The 19,185-nt window shown below is 45.5% G+C and overlaps 1 protein-coding gene across 3 annotated transcripts in view; it reads right to left on the bottom strand.

The window, feature by feature from the left end:
- Nucleotides 1–19,185, bottom strand: part of MSH5 (MUTS-homolog 5) — a 164,998-nt gene that overhangs the window by 41,014 nt on the left and 104,799 nt on the right. For all 3 annotated transcript variants that reach the window (XM_086802993.1, XM_086802985.1, XM_086802975.1), the window contains 4 exons: nucleotides 3,476–3,572; nucleotides 3,242–3,331; nucleotides 3,086–3,150; nucleotides 2,944–3,002 (listed from right to left, as the gene is read on the bottom strand). In XM_086802993.1, coding sequence (XP_086659119.1) covers nucleotides 2,944–3,002; nucleotides 3,086–3,150; nucleotides 3,242–3,331; nucleotides 3,476–3,572 — 311 coding nt within the window. The remainder of the gene's footprint in view (nucleotides 1–2,943; nucleotides 3,003–3,085; nucleotides 3,151–3,241; nucleotides 3,332–3,475; nucleotides 3,573–19,185) is intronic.

Genomic DNA, 19,185 nt, shown 5'->3' on the forward strand with positions numbered 1-19,185 from the left:
TACTTTTTTTCCCAAAATAAAAAGTCCCGTACTAGTACCGTTTTTTCGTACCTTCGTCTAGTTTCGTACATGACAACTATCACCACAGGATACCTCAGCTCCGCCCTGTCCCATCCCCGAGGAGTCACTTTGGAACGGGTTTGTGCACTTTGACGTACTGGCACACTCTGGGGCATATCGCACTGTTCCGTCTCTGCTCAACCTATATGCTCTCCACTCTCTCTCTATGACAACTCTCTCTTCATTGCACAAGCGCCCCCTTTCGACACATCCACTCTCTGTCTTTGACAAAAAGTGCCACTCTCTCTCCTCGTCAACTCTCCTCCTCTTTGCCACACGCAACCTCCGAAACAGCTTAACATGTACCTACTCCAACGGCCGCCACACACTGCTTGTTCTTCTACCCCACCACATGTGGGCATTGCCAGTCTCTTCATCCTTCGCCATTGCCATACTCTTGTTGCCCTCAGCATACCCACTTCATACCGCGTGCTCATCATCACCATGCCCTCAGCATACCAACTTCATACTATGTGTTCATCATCGCCATCATAGCCTCGCCATCAGCACTCCTTGAGCGTGACCAACAACTACCACCATCTCCATCAGATTCAGCCAACGTCGTCGTCGCCATCAACTTTCCACATACCCCCTCCTTTGTCGCCATACTCACCATAGCCTTACACCCTCACCTAACCACCAACAGCACCATCGTCCTTTGCCTCCTATCGTTGCCTCACTGATCGGACTGCCTCCTTCCATCATCACAATCACTGCTCCACTTCCTCTACTCATATCAAACAGCCCCCATCAACACCTTCAGCCTTCATCGCCATCAATCCTCGCCTTCTATCTCCTCTCCATCCCACTTTGGCATTCGCCTTCATCCCGCGGCTCGGCACACCTAGCCATTGTGATCGGTGTTCTCCCTCGACATGGCTCCCACAACCACCATTCCGGCTCCCACAATTGCCCCTTCATCTTCAGCCTCCCTGGGTCGCCTCTCCTCCCTTGCTTCCCTAGGTGCTGCCACTACCACGGACACACCGCCTTTGATGGCCACACGCAGCAGAATCCCCCCGGCCACTCGTGCTTTCTATGGGCCTGGCTCCCCTATATCCTCCTCAACTTCCGCCTCTCCCTCTCGCTCCGCTGAAGATGATCCACCCTATGCCCAAGCATCCACCACCCATTCAGCATCTTCCTCCCAGTTGTCCACTCCTCCTCAGATAGCTCCCTCTCCCAGCTCCAATCACTACAGTTTCTTATCTATCTCCAAGAGCCATCCTCTCTGTCGTGGCCCTCCCTCCTACCCTCTTCACCCCCACCGACCTCTCCACCTTGGATCTCACTAACCTTGCTTCTCTGTCTCCAGAGATCACCCCCGACGATGGCATCTGTCCTCCGCAACTTTCCTTTTTTTATAATCCAACTCCGCTTTCGTATCTCCAGTCCCATCCTCCATCCAACACAGCTGGACCATCACCCCCCGCCGCCCATATGCCGTGCCATTCTATCGTAGTAACTCCTACTGTCACCTTTGGTGAATTCTCCACTTCCGATACCACCTCCACTGCCTTTGATTCTTGGCTTTCCAGCCCGATGCCCCCCTCCAACTTTCTCGCTTGTCCACCACTACATTCCTGCTCCACCTCCACTTCCTTCATTCCACCCCCACCACAGTCCACTAGATCTTCCATCTCACCCACCAGTAGATCTTCCATCCCTCCCTTGCCCAACCCCACCGCCACACCACCCACTTCCACCTTTGAGCCGCCCTCCACCGCTGCACCGCTTACCACATCCAGCCCACCCATGGCCTCTCAAATGTCTGCGAGTCCTCATTTTGTTCATCCCCTCTCTCGCACTCTCTCTAATCAGCCCGCCTCCCCTCCTTCCTGACCAAGATCCCCATCTCGTGGTTGTTGCTGGAGTGCATCTTCGTTCATCACCGATGCAAGTCCCAACCCATTCTGGGACATTCTTCCCTTCACTCGGCTTCCCGGTACTCTGCATCTTCCTTGGCCAACTTGTGCTCGATGCTTGGTTTGGGCCTTGGATGAGATATCTCTAGATATCAGGACCCACTCAGGACCTTGGTTTGGGCCTTGGATGAGATATCAGGACCCACTCAGAGTACCTCACAAACTACTACTTACGCTTCTCCCAGTACTGGTGACGCTTGCAGAGAGCTCATGATCAGGCCGCATCCACTACCGAATAGCATCATGCCACCTCCCTCACTGCCCTCCAAATGGAAATCAAAGGTGCATGGCAATTGCAAAGAACACGGTGTTCTCCTCACTTTGTGTTTGAGCGTGCTTGAACACTTGACACTACCGAGTTAGGTGGCCAGATGGAATAGAGGAGATCATCCTAGTGACACGTTGTCCTTGGGCTGCAGAGCCCAAATGGACGGCAAGATGATCTTGGATGGCCCTCCAGGCTGCATCAAGACCAATGGTCTAGAGTTTAGTCATGTTACCCCGGTTCGGTGATGCAGTTGGTTTGGTCCATCAGAACCAGTAGTAGGTGGCCGACATAGGCCAACCTACCATACGGCCAACCCTAGGTACTATATATAGATGAGTTCGGCAGCCTCCTCAGCCATCTTGAGATCATCAGTTGAGATCTATCTTCATTGCGTTGTGCGCCTTTTCTAGTGCATGACATTGCATCTCAGAGTCTAACTAGATCACTATCAAAGCTCCTTGCCAAAGCGCATGGGTGGGAAGACGCCATCAGTTTGTAATTCAATTTGCAACAACAATTCAATATAACTCTTTTGCATTAGGTTTTTTTCTCTTGTGGAAGATCTTGCTATTTGTGTGAACGCAGGACTTGTATTTTCTTACTTGCTTCACATAAAAGGGTGCTCTATCCAGAGTTACCATGTGATCGGGGGCCATGAACTCTCCACATATAGTAAAGATTTAGAGATACCTGTTTCACATACACACTTTTCCCAGAATAATTTGGACCAGTTATGATGTTTATGTGCCCTGATTGCAGACAAAGTATGCCGTTAGAAAAATTAAAACCAAAAATGGGACTTTCTAAACACCCAAAAACTTGGTCACTTCACCTTTATGGAAAGATTCAGTGTCGTTTGGCACAAATGTGTCCAGTATGAGCTCTTGCAAAGGGTGCCTACAGACACTAGTTACAAAAATTACCCACCAAAAATGTTCTGCAACACTTAACAAAGCACTTCCCGTATTTGCATTGCGAATTCGATTACCTTCCATTCTTGATGTGCAATACATTCCGTTCACTCAAGGTTGGCCGCACATACTTGCACTCTCTAGCGATCGATGTAAATGCAAGTAGGCTACATAGTCCATGATATTTCATCATCAGAATTTCAAGGACTTTTTTGAATGAGATCTGTCTATGTTTACCCTTAAAAGCAACCTGCACATAAATACATGAGATCCACTCTAGTCTTCAAATGCTATGCACTATTTGAAGTTACCAGTCAAGTTCTGCAGCAATGCCTGCCATTTCAATCAGGGATGCACTTGAGGTTACTACGCGGGATTCTATCTCTCTCAAAATTGCTCTTTCCATGTCTGAAACGATAACAAGAAATTGCTGATACAAATAAGTATAGAAGCTGCCTTTTATGTAATACCAGAAACATATATTGATGCTATATGGATAACAATAAACATGTATAGGTCAATTAGGAAAATATGAAAAGCGTGCATGGTTAAAATAAGACATCTCCATACACGGCTTTTACCATGGGACTTCTGTATTAATGAAAATATGAAAAACATACAAGGGTCCTGCTAGCTTTTTCGTAACAAGCAGGGTAACATTACTCGCAGAGTCTCCGATGATCATTGTAATATTCCATTTGAAGCTGCTCCAAGGCACAATTAAATTAGCCTCTTTTCTTGGGTGTTGACATTCCAAACCGGAGTAAACTGTGGGACCTTGCAGTATTGCCCTACGATCTTGCCTTCTAGGCTTGCAAGCCGTTCATTAACACAATCTGGATGGAACTGTCATGACCCAATACCATTAGATTAAGTATAGGGTCGTTGTAGAATACCTTGTTTGATGCCGCATCATACTTCTGCATATATTGAGTGTGCATTTGAAACGCAGGGTGGTGTCATGAACCAATACCATTAGCTTAAGTATAGATGGAAGCTCTCATAGGGTGGTCGTAGGTAACCTTGTTTAATGTCCCATCATACTTTTGCATGTATTGAGTGTGCATTTGGAACATGCACTAAAAGACCTTTCAGTCCAACTCAAGAGGCTGCCTAGAATTTAGGAAATCCAGAAAATTTAAGGGTTTCGATTTTGCTAGTCCTAAAAAATAGAACAATTTCCTTTTTTGCAAAAAAGAAACTTCTATTGAAAGGTCCTCCACGACCAAGCCCTGGAACTTTCTGACATGGAACCACAGCACGAGGCTTAAGGCTCACCTCCAAGTCATAGAGTCCTTCGGACTCACCCTCGAGTTGGAAGCCATAGCTACATCCTTGGAGAAGTGTCATGGCCCTGTGAAAATGGAACAGCACAAGTGTGGGCATGGTGGTTGCTGAGCCAAAATATTAAATGATTCACATTTGGGGTGCCCGGACAGAGATAATGATGTGTGGACATATCCAGGTGTGAAGGGGGGAACTAGAACATTAATATTTTAATGTTTTATGTATGGTTGCCCCTAGGCCTTAGTGGCCCCTAGGGAACTTTAATGATTATTAAAGTTGGGGCCCTAGGATAAGTTTGGAGAGGAGGCAACTCCACTTTTGGAGTGCATGCCTCTCTCACTTCACTCTCTCTCTTGCTTTTGGGAGGCGTGTAACAAACGTGCATGTTGCAAGCGTGGAGAGCAGAAGCAAGCAAGTCGATTGGTTTTGCTGCTGATTTCTGTGCAAAACAGGCCGTACAATCCAGCGGTACAGCTCTGTACGGACAGGCTGCTGCAGGTACACTACTGGTACAGGCTACGCACAGGTACAGAGTTGTTGCTGCAGGTACATCTACTGGTACAGGCTGCGCACAAGTACAGAGATGCTGCTGCAGGTACAGTTGTACGGATAGCTGTACGGACAGAGCAGGAGCTGGTGGCGCTGGACAGAGCAGGAGCTGGCGGCGTTGGACAGTGCAGGTGCTGGCGGCGCTGGACAGAATTGGTACAGGCGGCGCTGACTGGCTGAGCAGGTACAATCGGGTACAGAGACTGGTTTCAGGCAGCGCATGCAGGTACAGTGCCACGTGGACTGCTGGTACAGACTGTACGGGCAAGTACAGTTCTGATTTTCTGGTCTGTACAGACAAGTATAGCACTCCCAGTTGTTTGCAGGCAGAGCTTTTCCAGAGCTTGGTTGGTGCGATAGCCAAGTGGTTGCAGGGGAAACAGTACAGACAATCGTTGTCAAGTGCAGACTGGTACGAACTGCTCCACGGGTGCAGAACCACCTGCTGACTTGGTAAGCTCTGAGCTTGTTCATCTGTCTTTCTTTCCATTGGCTTATGTCTGCTGCAGATTTGTGCTATCTGGTCCCTTGTGAGAGGAGGGGTATGGCAGATTGAAAAGGGTGGAAACAGAGATTGGGACAGTGAATGTATGTTTGTGCTGAGTTGTTGAATCATGTGCATGAGATATGCCAGATGTATGCTCAAGGCTGTCCTGCTGAATGGTCTTGGCTGATCACAGGGAAGCACAGAGTGTTGCTTTGAGACACAGATCTGTGTGTGTGAATCCTCTGTGCTAAGAGGTATTGTGGGCTGCCAGATTGGACATACAGGTGTATTCTCTTGGCTGGTTTTGTTGTACTCAGCCTTAACATATTTTTGAAAATGAATAAAGAAATATCGCAAGGGGCGCCAAGCTTTGGGGCCAACAGGTGTCGTTCTATTTTCAGATTTGGGGCACTCTAGCTCCAATCAAATTTGTTTTCATATCTGGACTACAAGTGGAAGGGTGACTGTTAGTCTACCGCACTTTGGTTTCTACCAGAGGCCGGTTTCAAGGTTCCGTCGCCGGGACCAATCATGAACTTTCTTAAGGGGGTGAGCTCGTGGTTGACTCGAGGAAAGTCATCGCTGAAAAAAATTCAGCAACCATGTCTGATACAAAAGATGAGTACTTTTATCATGAAGAGGAAGAGCAAGATACCTCTCCTGAGAGGAATGTATCTGAGGATATTTTTGCACGAGAACAGGCTGCAGATGATGAGCATTATGAGGATGTAACACAGCGAGAAGATGTACTTGGTAAAGAGGATGATGATGCTTGGTTTAAAGATCGTTTGGCTAGTGTTATGGATGTGTTTATGCAGCTCACACAGAGTGAGAAGTTGCTGATTTTATGAGATCCCGTACAGAGCCCGAAAAGAAGAAGAAGAAGGTGCGTTCTAAAAACCTTCCTCAGGGTCATAGTGGTGCCATCCCACAGGATCCATCTTTTGGACAGTTTCTGAACATGCAGCATGCTTATGGTGCTAACTCTCAGAGTTCCTTCTTTGGACAGCCATCTATTCCTCAGCAGACTATGCATCCAGGTTATTTTGGTGGTGGCTCGGTGTTCCAATCTATGACTGGGGGTTATCCTCAGGGAGGCATGGGTATGCCAAGGCCTTTTGGAGCTAATTTTCAGCCTGGTATGCAGGGGAATATGTATGGTGGTATGCAGTCCGGTATGCAAGGAAATATGTTTGGGAGCATGCAACCAAGAATGCAAGCAAATATGTATGGTGGTATGCAGCCAGGTATGCATAATGGTATGTTTGGAAATATGGCTGGAATGTATGGCATGCCAGGTGTGGGAATGGGTAATGTTGACCCTATGATGGGCATGAATGTTGGGGGCAGCAATCTTGCAAAGCCACTTCCATACGATAATCTAACGCCTATGGGAAAGGCGAAGGATTCTAAGGAAGGGGGAGCTGCTGTGAAGTTTGATACATTCAGTGGAGCCAGAGATAAATTAAAAGCACTTACCTTTTTACAGCAGTTTGATGCTGCTTTTTCTGGTGGGAATTACACGGAGTCCTCTAAGGTGAGGAAAGCTGCCACTTTCCTCAAAGGCAATGCTTTGCAGTGGTGGTCTACTCTTCTTCTGCAGGGCATAGCACCCACTACTTGGGTACAATTTAAACAGGTTTTCTCTTCCGTATGGCTCACATCCACATTTGAGGTGGATGTTATGACTGCATGGCACAAGTTGGATGCTTCAAAATGTGACAATTTGGAAGATTATAACAAGAAGTTTTGGGAAGCTTTACTCCCAGTGACTTCTTATCGTGCAGTGCCTCTGTCTGAGCAGGTAGAGAAGTATTGTTGTGGGCTGCCCAAAGAGGTGCGTGATTATTGTATCAAGACTCGAGTAACGAACATGTCACAGATGATAGGGAATGCTATGACGGCTAATGCGTTACTCACTGGAGGATCATCTGGGTTTAAAAGAAGTAAGAACTCGAGCAAGAAAGCTGAAAAATCTGGGCATGCTTCTCGTGATGCTAAAGGGTCTTCAGAGACGCGGTATAAGAAGTTGCCAATGCCCAAGAGAACTTCTGAGGAGAGACAGGCTTTGAGAGATGCTCGGAAATGTTTTTACTGTACTGAAGAGGGACATATGTCATTTAATTGTCCCAAGAGAAAGTCCCAAAAGGACTCTGACAATAAAGGAGAGCCCAAGTCAAAGAAACCAAAACCTTCTGCAGGGTTAGTTCCTGATCTTGTGGGGGAACAACAAGGTGGTGAAGAGACAGAGTTGTGCAGGGCATGGGGCAAAGTGAGAGATCAGAATGCCTTGATATTCTTTGACACAGGTGCTAGAGCCAACTTCATTTCACCAGATTTGGCTGGCCAATTGGGGATTCGTGCAGAGGAGATGGGGCCGTTATATGAGGCTAACATGGCTTGTCCAGGGTATGCAGAACCCGTTACTCCTATCATTGGGAAGCTCCGGCTTCATTTGCAGGGTTATGTGGACAGCGAAGAGTTCTTCATCATGCCACTTGATGGCTGTGATGTTTTGTTGGGTATGCCATGGTGCCACAGAGTACATGCGGTGGTGGACACTTACAATAGGAAAATCACTCTGACTCATAGAGAGAAAGAACATGTATTGGATGTAAAACTTAAAGGGGAATCTGTTCCTATTGTATCCGCTTCGGCAATTTCATCAGTAATGAAAAAGCATCTTTCTGCGTACTTGATTTATGTAAAGGATGCACAAGATGATGAGTCTAAGTCTAATTTGTCTATGTTAGATAAGGACAAGACTGATTTCTTATGTGGGTTCCAAGATTGTTTTTCCAAGTCATTGCCAGGAGAACTTCCTTCTGAGAGGCCAGAAGATCACGCCATTGATCTAATTCCTGGTAGTACTCCACCAAATAGACCGCCGTACCGTGTTAGTGCAGCCCAACAGGAAGAAATTATGAGTCAGGTGTAGGAGCTTTTGAATAAAGGGTTGATACAGCCTAGTTCATCACCCTTTTGCTCACCTGTACTCTTAGTGCAAAAGAAGGATGGTTCTTGGCGCAGGTGTATTGACTACAGGGCGCTAAACAAGAATACCATCAAGAATCAATTCCCCATACCGAGAATCGATGACATTTTGGACCGCTTACAGGGTTCCACAGTCTTTAGTCGCATTGACTTGAAAAGCGAGTATCATCAGATACGTATTACACCCGAGGATGTGCATAAGACAACATTTCGAACCACGTTTGGGTTATACGAGTTCTTGGTTATGCCCTTTGGTTTGACAAATGCACCTGCCACATTTAACAAAATGATGGACAGGATTTTCAGGCCTCGTAGAGCGTTTGTGGGCACATTCTTTGATGATATGATTGTGCATTCACAAACTGAGGAAGAGCATAGAAGGCATTTGGCCATTGTGTTTGCAGAACTCAGGAACCATAAGCTGGTTGTTAATGGCAAGAAGAGTGAGTTTTTCTTGCAAGAGATACACTTCTTGGGGCATATTGTGTCTAAGCATGGAGTCCGTATGGATCCAGCGAAGGTGGAAGCAATTCTTAATTGGCCAGATTTGAGGACCGTGCATGATGTATGCAGTTTTCTAGGATTGTGTTCCTATTACAGGCGGTACATACGGTATTTTACTGAAATTGCTTTGCCCCTTCATGCCTTGACAAAAAAGGCAACTCCGTTTAGATGGGCTGATCAGGAAATTACAGCATTCAAAAAGCTCAAAGAAAAGCTTACTTCGGATCCAGTATTGGTGTTACCGGACCTCCGAAAGGCTTTTGTTGTCCAGTGTGATGCATGTGGAAGTAGCATTGGGGCAGTTCTCATGCAAGAGGGACATGTGATAGCCTATGAGAGTAGAATATTGCAAGATGCCGAGAAGCATTTACAGGTTTATGAGAAAGAGATGTTGGCTGTAATTCACGCTCTTTCTACATGGAAACATTACTTGCTTAGGGCTGATTTCACTGTGCAGAGACAGATCATCAGACCTTGCGTTATTTCCTCACGCAAACTAAGCTTTCAGAGAAGCATATGCATTGGGCAAACTTTTGTCTATGTTTCACTTCCAGATTGTGCATGTGGAAGGCAAAAAGAATGTAGTGGCAGATGCTTTGTCACGAAAGCCACAGGTCTCCGCAGTTTCACTTGCTTATCATCATGAGCTTGATGAAATGAAAGAGCAGTATGCCCATGATGAGGACTTTGAAAGGTTGTATGATCAGATGTCTGAGAGTCAGCGGCATGAGCACTATACTCTCAGAGATGGGTTTTTATTGATGCAGGCCATTGCGTCTCAAGGTTATGATTGAAAGTCATGCTCCACCGTATGCAGGTCATACAGGTATTCACGCCACGGTAAAAGCAGTGGAGACTTTCTTTTATTGGCCAACCTTGAGAAGAGATGTTGATGCCTTTGTGAGGCAATGCATCATATGTCAGAAGGTAAAGTTTGACCGTCAAAAGACACCAGGGTTATTACAGCCTTTACCTATTCCAGATAGACCTTGGGAGAGCATTGCCATGGATTTTATATTTGATCTTCCACGGACACAAACGGGTAATGATGGTATTTGGACTATCATATGCAGGTTCAGTAAGCAGGCTCATTTCATTCCCGTGCGTAAGACGATAACAGTGGATCATATGGTGAAGTTGTTCATGGCGAACATCTTCAAATATCATGGCTTGCCTACGTCTATCATTAGTGACCGTGATCCACGGATGACGAGTTTGTTCTGGAGAGGGTTGTTTGACAACATGGGTACAACTCTCAAGTTTTCATCGTCATTTCATCCACAAACAGATGGTCAGTCAGAAGAGGCTAACTCTACAGTGTTGGATCTTCTCAAGTGTTATGTGTCAGAGCACAAGCAACAATGGGAAAAGTATCTTCCTTTGGTGGAGTTTGCATATAACAACACTGTTCATACCTCGACAGGCAAGGCGCCTTTTGAGATTGTGGAAGGAGGGAAGAAGGTTCCACCCATTTTGCATACAAAGGATAAGATCTTTGAAGCTGATCAGTATGTGGAGAGTATGGATGAAGCTTATCAGAGAGTTAAGTTGGCACTCCAGAAAACTCAGCAGAAACAAAAGAAAGCCGGAGACCGTCACAGACGTGCATTAGAGTTTGCATTGGGTGATTGGGTTCTTTTGCGCTTTGAAAAGGCTAGACTCAAGAAGATGAAGGGTAAAGAGCGCTTATTCCCTAAGTTGAGCATGCATTATTATGGGCCTTTTCAGGTATTGGAAAAGATTGGTGAGGTGGCCTATCGTTTGAAGCTACCAGATCACTGGAGGATTTACGATGCTTTTCACGTGAGTCTCCTTAGACCTTTTCGTGGGGATGTGCCGGAGGATGTATCAGATGAGGCTCGGCCGGAAGTTGAGGAACTTGATGAGGTTCTGATTCCAGAGCAGATACTGGCACATAAGGAAAGAAAGGTACGAGGTAAAGTTTCCCGTCGCTATCTTGTGAAGTTCAAGAACTATTCACCGATGGATGCGAAGTGGATGGAGGAAGGTGACTTAACAGATTCACCTCAGGTTTTGCAGCTTTATCTCGGTGCCTTTGAGTTAGAGCCGACTCTTGTTATGGCTCATTCAGGTTCAGCAGAGCATGGGTCTGGAGCATTACCTGATGCTCAAGAGGGGGGTAGCACCTCTACTCCCTTGATATAGACAGGCTCAGATGACATCTAGAGGTCGCTTGGTGCAGTTTTATCTCACCCGAAGGTACTGATGGCTGACAGTACATCTGTTTATGGGACTTCTTTGATATATGTGTACTAGTCACATGGGATATTGTGGTTGTGTATGGTTCACAGTGGTATACAACTTGGACTATTACTACGCCATTGGTTTGCAGTGAATGTTGATACATGTGCATGGCTTGGAGAGATTGGGACGCTGATCTTGCCATATTGTATATTTCACTTTGGATATTTTGCTGTATCACCAGAATGCAATCGAGGACGCTTGCGATTTTTCAAGAGGGGGGTATGTCATGGCCTTGTGAAAATGGAACAGCACAAGTGTGGGCATGGTGGTTGCTGAGCCAAAATATTAAATGATTCACATTTGGGGTGCCCGGATAGAGATAAGGATGTGTGGACATATCCAGGTGTGAAGGGGGGAACTAGAACATTAATATTTTAATGTTTTATGTATGGTTGCCCCTAGGCCTTAGTGGCCCCTAGGGAACTTTAATGATTATTAAAGTTGGGGCCCTAGGATAAGTTTGGAGAGGAGGCAACTCCACTTTTGGAGTGCATGCCTCTCTCACTTCACTCTCTCTCTTGCTTTTGGGAGGCGTGTAACAAACGTGCATGTTGCAAGCGTGGAGAGCACAAGGAAGCAAGTCGACTGGTTTTGCTGCTGATTTCTGTGCAAAATAGGCCTTACAATCCAGCCGTACAGCTCTGTACGGACAGGCTGCTGCAGGTACATCTACTGGTATAGGCTGCGCACAGGTACAGAGTTGTTGCTGCAGGTACATCTACTGGTACAGGCTGCGCACAGGTACAGAGCTGCTGCTGCAAGTACAGTTGTACGGACAGCTGTACGGACAAAGCAGGAGCTGGCAGCGCTGGACAGTGCAGGTGCTGGCACCGCTGGACAGAATTGGTACAGGCGGTGCTGATTGGCTGAGCAGGTACAGTCGGGTACAGAGATTGGTTTCAGGCAGCACAAGCAAGTACAATGCCACGTGGATTGCTGGTACAGACTGTACGGACAAGTACAGTTCTGATTTTCTGGTCTGTACAGACAAGTATAGCACTCCCAGTTGTTTGCAGGCAGAGCTTTTCCAGAGCTTGGTTGGTGCGATAGCCAAGTGGTTGCAGGGGAAACAGTACAGACAGTCGTTGTCAAGTGCAGACTGGTACGAACTGCTACACGGGTGCAGAACCACCTGCTGACTTGGTAAGCTCTGAGCTTGTTCATCTGTCTTTCTTTCCATTGGCTTATGTCTGCTGCAGATTTGTGCTATCTGGTCCCTTGTGAGAGGAGGGGTATGGCAGATTGAAAAGGGTGGAAACAGAGATTGGAACAGTGAATGTATGTTTGTGCTGAGTTGTTGAATCATGTGCATGAGATATGCCAGATGTATGCTCAAGGCTGTCCTGCTGAATGGTCTTGGCTGATCAGAGGGAAGCACAGAGTGTTGCTTTGAGACACAGATCTGTGTGTTTGAATCCTCTATTGTAAGAGGTATTGTGGGCTGCCAGATTGGACATACAGGTGTATTCTCTTGGCTGGTTTTGTTGTACTCAGCCTTAACATATTTTTGAAAATGAATAAAGAAATACCGCAAGGGATGCCAAGCTTTGGGGCCAACAGGTGTCGTTCTATTTTCAGATTTGGGGCACTCTAGCTCCAATCAAATTTGTTTTCATATCTGGACTACAAGTGGAAGGGTGACTGCTAGTCTACCGCACTTTGGTTTCTACGAGAGGCCTGTTTCAAGAAGCTCCCGTGCCGCTCTAAGACCTGGTGTCCCTATAGGTGTCATCGTGCAGTGAGCATCCCTGATGGGCCATGCTCAACAATGTCTGACCAAATGATCGTAATAACCTATTGGGCACTGATGACGTTAGTGGGGATGTCGTAGTATATAGTCCACACTATGCATGATGGAGTTGATGGTTTATTGTCTTGTGGATGACTACCATGAGGTTATAAATTGCACTTTCTTATAAGGTGAATTCGGGCATGTTTTAGATTCATCTAGGTAAATATACCTTATGAGCCTTCATTTCACCCACTAGGCTTTATAATTAGACCAATGCTTTTATAATCTTTTAATCCTATAATCACTTATAACTATGCCTCCACTCATAAGCCTCTTCCCACGTTAGGGATATCTCCCCACTAGGCACCCCATGTCCGGCCCCGTGACCCCACACAAGTGTGCACCTGTCCTAGACATAACATACTTCCCCCCTTAAGGACCATTGATGTCCTCAGCAATGAAGCTGATGAAGACATAATTAACCTAGTTTTAAATACCACTCGTCAAAATCGTATAGTGAGCTTAGGATGGCGATCACTGACTATCTCTTCACGCAAGCCATAAAGCATGTATAACTATTCTACGAAATAAGCAGTCAATAATTGTAGCCCATATTGGAAGAAACCTAGCCATCTTGGTAAATCTATCTCTAACTACCTGTAGGCATATGCTCACCTATGGTAGTGCTATGTGTGAACAGGGCTTAACCAAGGGAACTTTTTCCCATGTGGTTTTTCCCCTTGGATATCAAGTGTGAAAGGACACTCTACATATAATATTTTGTACTTCTATATTATATGGATGTGGCACACATGCAAGGGTTGACTTGCATTTTGTGGATACCACACTTTTGGCCTAGGTTGCAGGAAACGTTTCTGTTCAGGAAACGGCAAGCCTAAGTAAATGCAAGGAAACGTGAAACCCATTTACTAGGAAACGTCGGGGGTAGGCTAAGATTTGAAAAGAACACAGACATTTAGAAAAAATATAGCACATGTTTACATATAGTTTTTGAAGGGAGGAAACATGTAAAAGCATGTAACAAAGTAGATGAAAAGAAGACCATAAGGGCTGAAATTCATTAATCAATGATTGTGCAAGATACAACTTGTTTACATGGGAAGTAGGAGTCCATAAGGGCTGAATTTCAGCCATCAATGACACTGCAAGATACAAATTTATGACATGGGAAGTACACCCGCATCCTCAACTAGATCCTCAAGGCACTCATTGAGGTTGCATGGACCCATGGAGGATGAAGGCGAGTAGAGTGAACACTCGAACAAGACTGAGAAATCGTTTTTCTTAAAAAAAAGGCTGGCGAGTCTTTTTTTTTAATGGACCTTAGAAAAAAAGCCAAAAAGTATATATATATATATATATATATATATATATATATATGTTGGCCCTTTTTTTAATGCTTTTAATAAACTGCAACAAAACGGACCACTTTATAAGTGGCCCCGTTTTTCTTTTAATGGGCTGGGCCACTTATACCGTTTTTCTTTTAATGTGCTGCGGGCCACACCCAAGGTCAAAAATCGTTTTTTTAAAAACTCGCCGTTTCCTAATCGTTTTTTTTTTGGGTGAGAAACGTGGCCCTTCTACAGAAACGCCGAAACGGCGTTTCCTACTCTTCCACACACGTTTCCTGCAAGCTAGCTTTTGGCTCTCTCTCTCTCTCTCTCTCTCTCTCTCTCTCTCTCTCTCATTTCTGTGTGTGAGCTTCTCTATCCTGTACCTAACCCTAATGTGCAGGTTTGTGTGTGTGAGTGTGAGTCCAACACCACCAATTGGTATCAAAGCTTCAGTCCAAGGCCTGCAGCTCACTGTGGTGTTCCGCCAGCGAAATTCCATCGAAAATTGACGTTCCAGCCGTTTCCTGGTTTTCGCCGCCCAGCCCGCCGCCGCCGCTCAGTCCCACTGGCTTCCACAGTCGTCAGCTCTCCGCCGCCGCCGAGCCCCGCCGGCGCTCTTACTGCGCAAAGAGCCACCACCGCCCAGCCCCGCCGACGCTCTTACTGCGCAGAGAGCCGCGCCCCGCCCAGCCCCGCCGGCGCTCTTACTGCTCGATTGAATGTGGTAAAGGGTTCAGGCAATTTGGGGGATTTCTCAGTTTGAGGCCAAATTGAAAAATTGGACATGTTGCTTTGCTTGCAATTTGGGGGTTTTCCAAATTGAGGTCAAAATCAACAAATTGACCCTCTTTCAGCTGCAAAAATTTGGGGCTTTTGTGAAAATTGGCCAATTAAATGCACATTGAAGAAATTGGAGTGCATAAAAATTGGGGCTTTTTAGATTGGAGCATGTAATTGGGCATTACAGCTGTGATTTGTGGCGTATGTATACACATTGTGTGTAATTGGACAATTTGGTGCAAGTTTACACTTGCTTCAGTTTGCAGGCAAACATTTGCACAGGACATTTGGTTGCCTGGCAGTGCACATTGGTGCTTGGTTTGCTTGCAGGTATATTTTGTTGACATGGCTCAAAATGCTATAGATGTATTTGGTGTGCTCACCCAGGAGGACAAGTTGGATGGATCTAACTACTCCCTTTGGAGTTTCATGATCCGTAATTTGCTGGTAGCCAAAGGGCTTTGGGACATCGTGTGTGGTGATGACACACGCCCACTTACCATATAGCCAGCCACGTCTCAAAGGGGAGGTGCTCAAAGAGCTCCTGATGTAGAACCTGCTCCCACACAAGAGCAGAAGAGATGGGACTCTAGAGATGCACAGGCCATGTCATTGATAGCCCTTTCAGTGAAAAGGACTATTATTCCGCACATTCGTTCTTGCAAGACATCGAAGCTTGCATGGGACACATTGGAAGCAATGTATCAGGTACGCAACGAGGCAAGAGTTAGCTACTTAAAGATGCAATTGGATCTTCTTTCTATGGATGAGGGTGACTCCATGGCAGATCATCTCACCAAAGTGAAAGATTTGCAAGAACAATTGCTCAACATTGATGAGGTTATCCCAGACAGACAGATGGTCACCAACACTCTTCATTCTTTACCACCTTCCTACTTGGGCTTTCACACCTCTCAACCTCTCAATGAGAGGAGGTGGTGATTCTGTCACTTTTGAAGAGCTAGTGGGTTTACTCTTGCAGGAAGAGCAAACAAGAGCAAACTTATCGAGCAACCGTGGTGGAGACAAGGCATTTACAGCCAAGGATAAGGGTAAAGCAAAGAGCTTTAAGCATGGGGGACAACAGTCTAGCAAGGCTGGTCATGGACAGCCCTCTTCTGGTGGTGAAAAGTCTGACAAAGGGGATGCAAACAAGCCCAAAAACAAGGGCAAATGTCACTACTGCCATAAGCCTGGACACTACATCAGTGAATGTAGGAAGTGGATTGCAAAAGAGAAAAGGAAAGAAGCAGGCAATGCAGTAGCAGACTCTTCTGATGACAAAGCACAGCAATCAACTAGTAATGAAACAGGCATACAGGACATGTATGATGGACTATTACCCATTGCAATTAGGGGGGATTCAGATCAGCCAGCCCCTACACAAGAAAATCTTCATGTAGAACATGTGGAATAGCTAGCCATTCAGCCCCCTTCTATGGAAGAAGTGGAAGATCTTGTCAGGGAAGAGCAAACAGCCATAGACACAGCCAAGTCAATGCCAAGATGGTTGCTAAAAACTTTGCAAGAAAGCAAACTTGCAGCTCCACTCACAGGTAGAACAAGGGCTAGTTCCAGCCATGCTTTGAATATACATCGTGGGGAGTCTGCATTGGGTGGTCTCTTTGATTCAGAAGAGCCTTCTTCTTATGAAGAAGCACATGAGAATGAGCATTGGGTGCAAGCTATGCAAGCTGAAATCTCTTCTATCATCATGAAGAACAATACTTGGGATCTTGTGCAATTGCCTAAAGGCAAGCATGTCATTGGAACAAAGTGGGTGTACAAAGTCAAAAGAAAGTCTGATGGTACTATTGACAGGTACAAAGCAAGACTTGTGGCTAAAGGCTACTCCCAGAAAAAGGGAACAGATTATGAAGAAACTTTTGCTCCTACTTCGAGAATGACCACAATAAGATCAGTGATTGCATTGGCTGCACATAAAGGATGGAAAGTGCATTAATTGGACATCAAAACTGCATTCTTAAATGGGGATTTACAGGAGGAAGTATATGTAAATCAGCCCATTGGTTTTGTAGTTCCTGGTGAGGAACATAAAGTATGCAGGTTACACAAAGCATTGTATGGGTTAACGCAAGCTCCAAGAGCTTGGTATGATAGGATACATGCTCATCTAACCAGCCAAGGTTATGTGAATAGTCCAGCTGAAAGCACATTGTATGTGAAGAAAACCGATGCCGATATTCTCATAGTCATCTCGTATGTAGATGACATGCTCATTACAGGTACTAGCAAAGCACAAATTTCAGATTTCAAAGCTGATTTGAAAGCTGAATTTGATATGTCAGATTTGGGGCCTTTACACTACTATCTCGGCATACAGTTTATGCATACAGATGATGGCATTGTTATGCAGCAAACTAAGCACATAAAAAGTTTGCTAAAAAGGTTTCACATGGATGAATGTAAGCCCATTTCTACTCCCGTAGAACCAGGTGTACGGCTTACTATGCATGATATTGGAGAGCCTTTTGAGGCCGGCATTTACAGCCAAGCTGTGGGATGTCTCATTTACTTGTATAACACGAGGCCAGACATATCTTTTGGGGTGTCTTTGTTGAGCAAATTCATGCACAGCCCAGGCACAAAGCATTGGCAAGCAGTCAAATGCATTTTTCGTTATCTTAAGGGTACCCTGGATCTTGGTTTGTTCTTTCCCAGGGGGGACAGCTTGCAGCTTTATGCATACAGTGATTTAGATTGGGCTGGTAATTATGATACCAGGCAATCCACCAGTGGGAATTGTTTTTTTCTTGGCAGTTCATGCATATCTTGGTTGAGTAAAAAGCAACCCACTGTTACCACATCTACTTGTGAGGCTGAGTACAGGGCAGTCTTCACAGCTACAGTAGATTGTGTATGGTTGAGGAGACTATTGGCTGATCTTCGTGAGTGTCAGCAGACACCCACCACCATTCTCACTGATAGCCAGAGTGCTATGGCCATGGCACGAAATCAAGTATTTCATGCACGTACCAGGCACATTGAGATTCATTATCACTATGTCAGAGAGAGGCTACATGCAGGGGAGATCAGTTTATCTTACTGCCCTACACAGGATAATGTTGCAGATCTATTCACAAAGGCTTCTGGAGAAAAGTTTGAAGCTTTCCGCAAAGCTTTGGGCTTCCTCTCATACAGAGAGTGATCTGCTACCTTGTACAGGTTAGGCATATGCTCACTTATGGTAGTGCTATGTGTGAACAGGGCTTAACCAAGGGCACTTTTTCCCATGTGGTTTTTCCCCTTGGATATCAAGTGTGAAAGGACACTCTACATATAATATTTTGTACTTCTATATTATATGGATGTGGCACACAGGCAAGGGTTGACTTGCATTTTGTGGATACCACACTTTTGGCTCTCTCTCTCTCTCTCTCTCATTTCTGTGTGTGAGCTTCTCTATCCTGCACCTAACCCTAATGTGCAGGTTTGTGTGTGTGACTGTGTGAGTCCAACACCAACACTACCCAGATAGCATCATGTCCCTGATTCGTTCGAGATAGCCCAACAATGAAATCCATTGAGATACTTTGCCATTTGGCCTCTGGTATCTCTAGAGGATGAAGTAAACCAACCTGCCTAAGGCAATTAGTCTTATTCACTTGGCACTTGTTACACTTCTTCACATAATCCTTCACATAGGACTCCATGTGTGGCCAATAAAAATCTCTCTTGACTAACACAAAAATGCATGGGTGCCCTGCACTTGGAACATCATGACACTCGAAGAGAATTCTCTTTAGCACGTCATTGACATCTGGCGCACAGACACTATCTTTTCCAACTAACAATCCATTGTTGCGAATGGAATACTGCTTAGTTACCTTCTCTTGCACATAGCTCATCAGGGCATCCGGACTTCTCAGATCTCTTGACCTACCACTAGTCTGAATGAGCTACCAGATCCTTCCAAAGAAATACTCTCCTTGGAAAATCCCCTCAAGAGAAAGATAGGGGTTAGCTGATATCTAAGCTACCGAGAAGGCTTTAACCTCAAGAATGCGACTAAGGGCATCTCCAGCCCAATTGCTACACCCCTTC

The sequence above is a fragment of the Cibotium barometz genome, chromosome 1 (genome assembly GCF_041138505.1).
Source record: "Cibotium barometz isolate CiBa-2024 chromosome 1, ASM4113850v1, whole genome shotgun sequence".
NCBI classification, from domain to species: domain Eukaryota; kingdom Viridiplantae; phylum Streptophyta; class Polypodiopsida; order Cyatheales; family Cibotiaceae; genus Cibotium; species Cibotium barometz.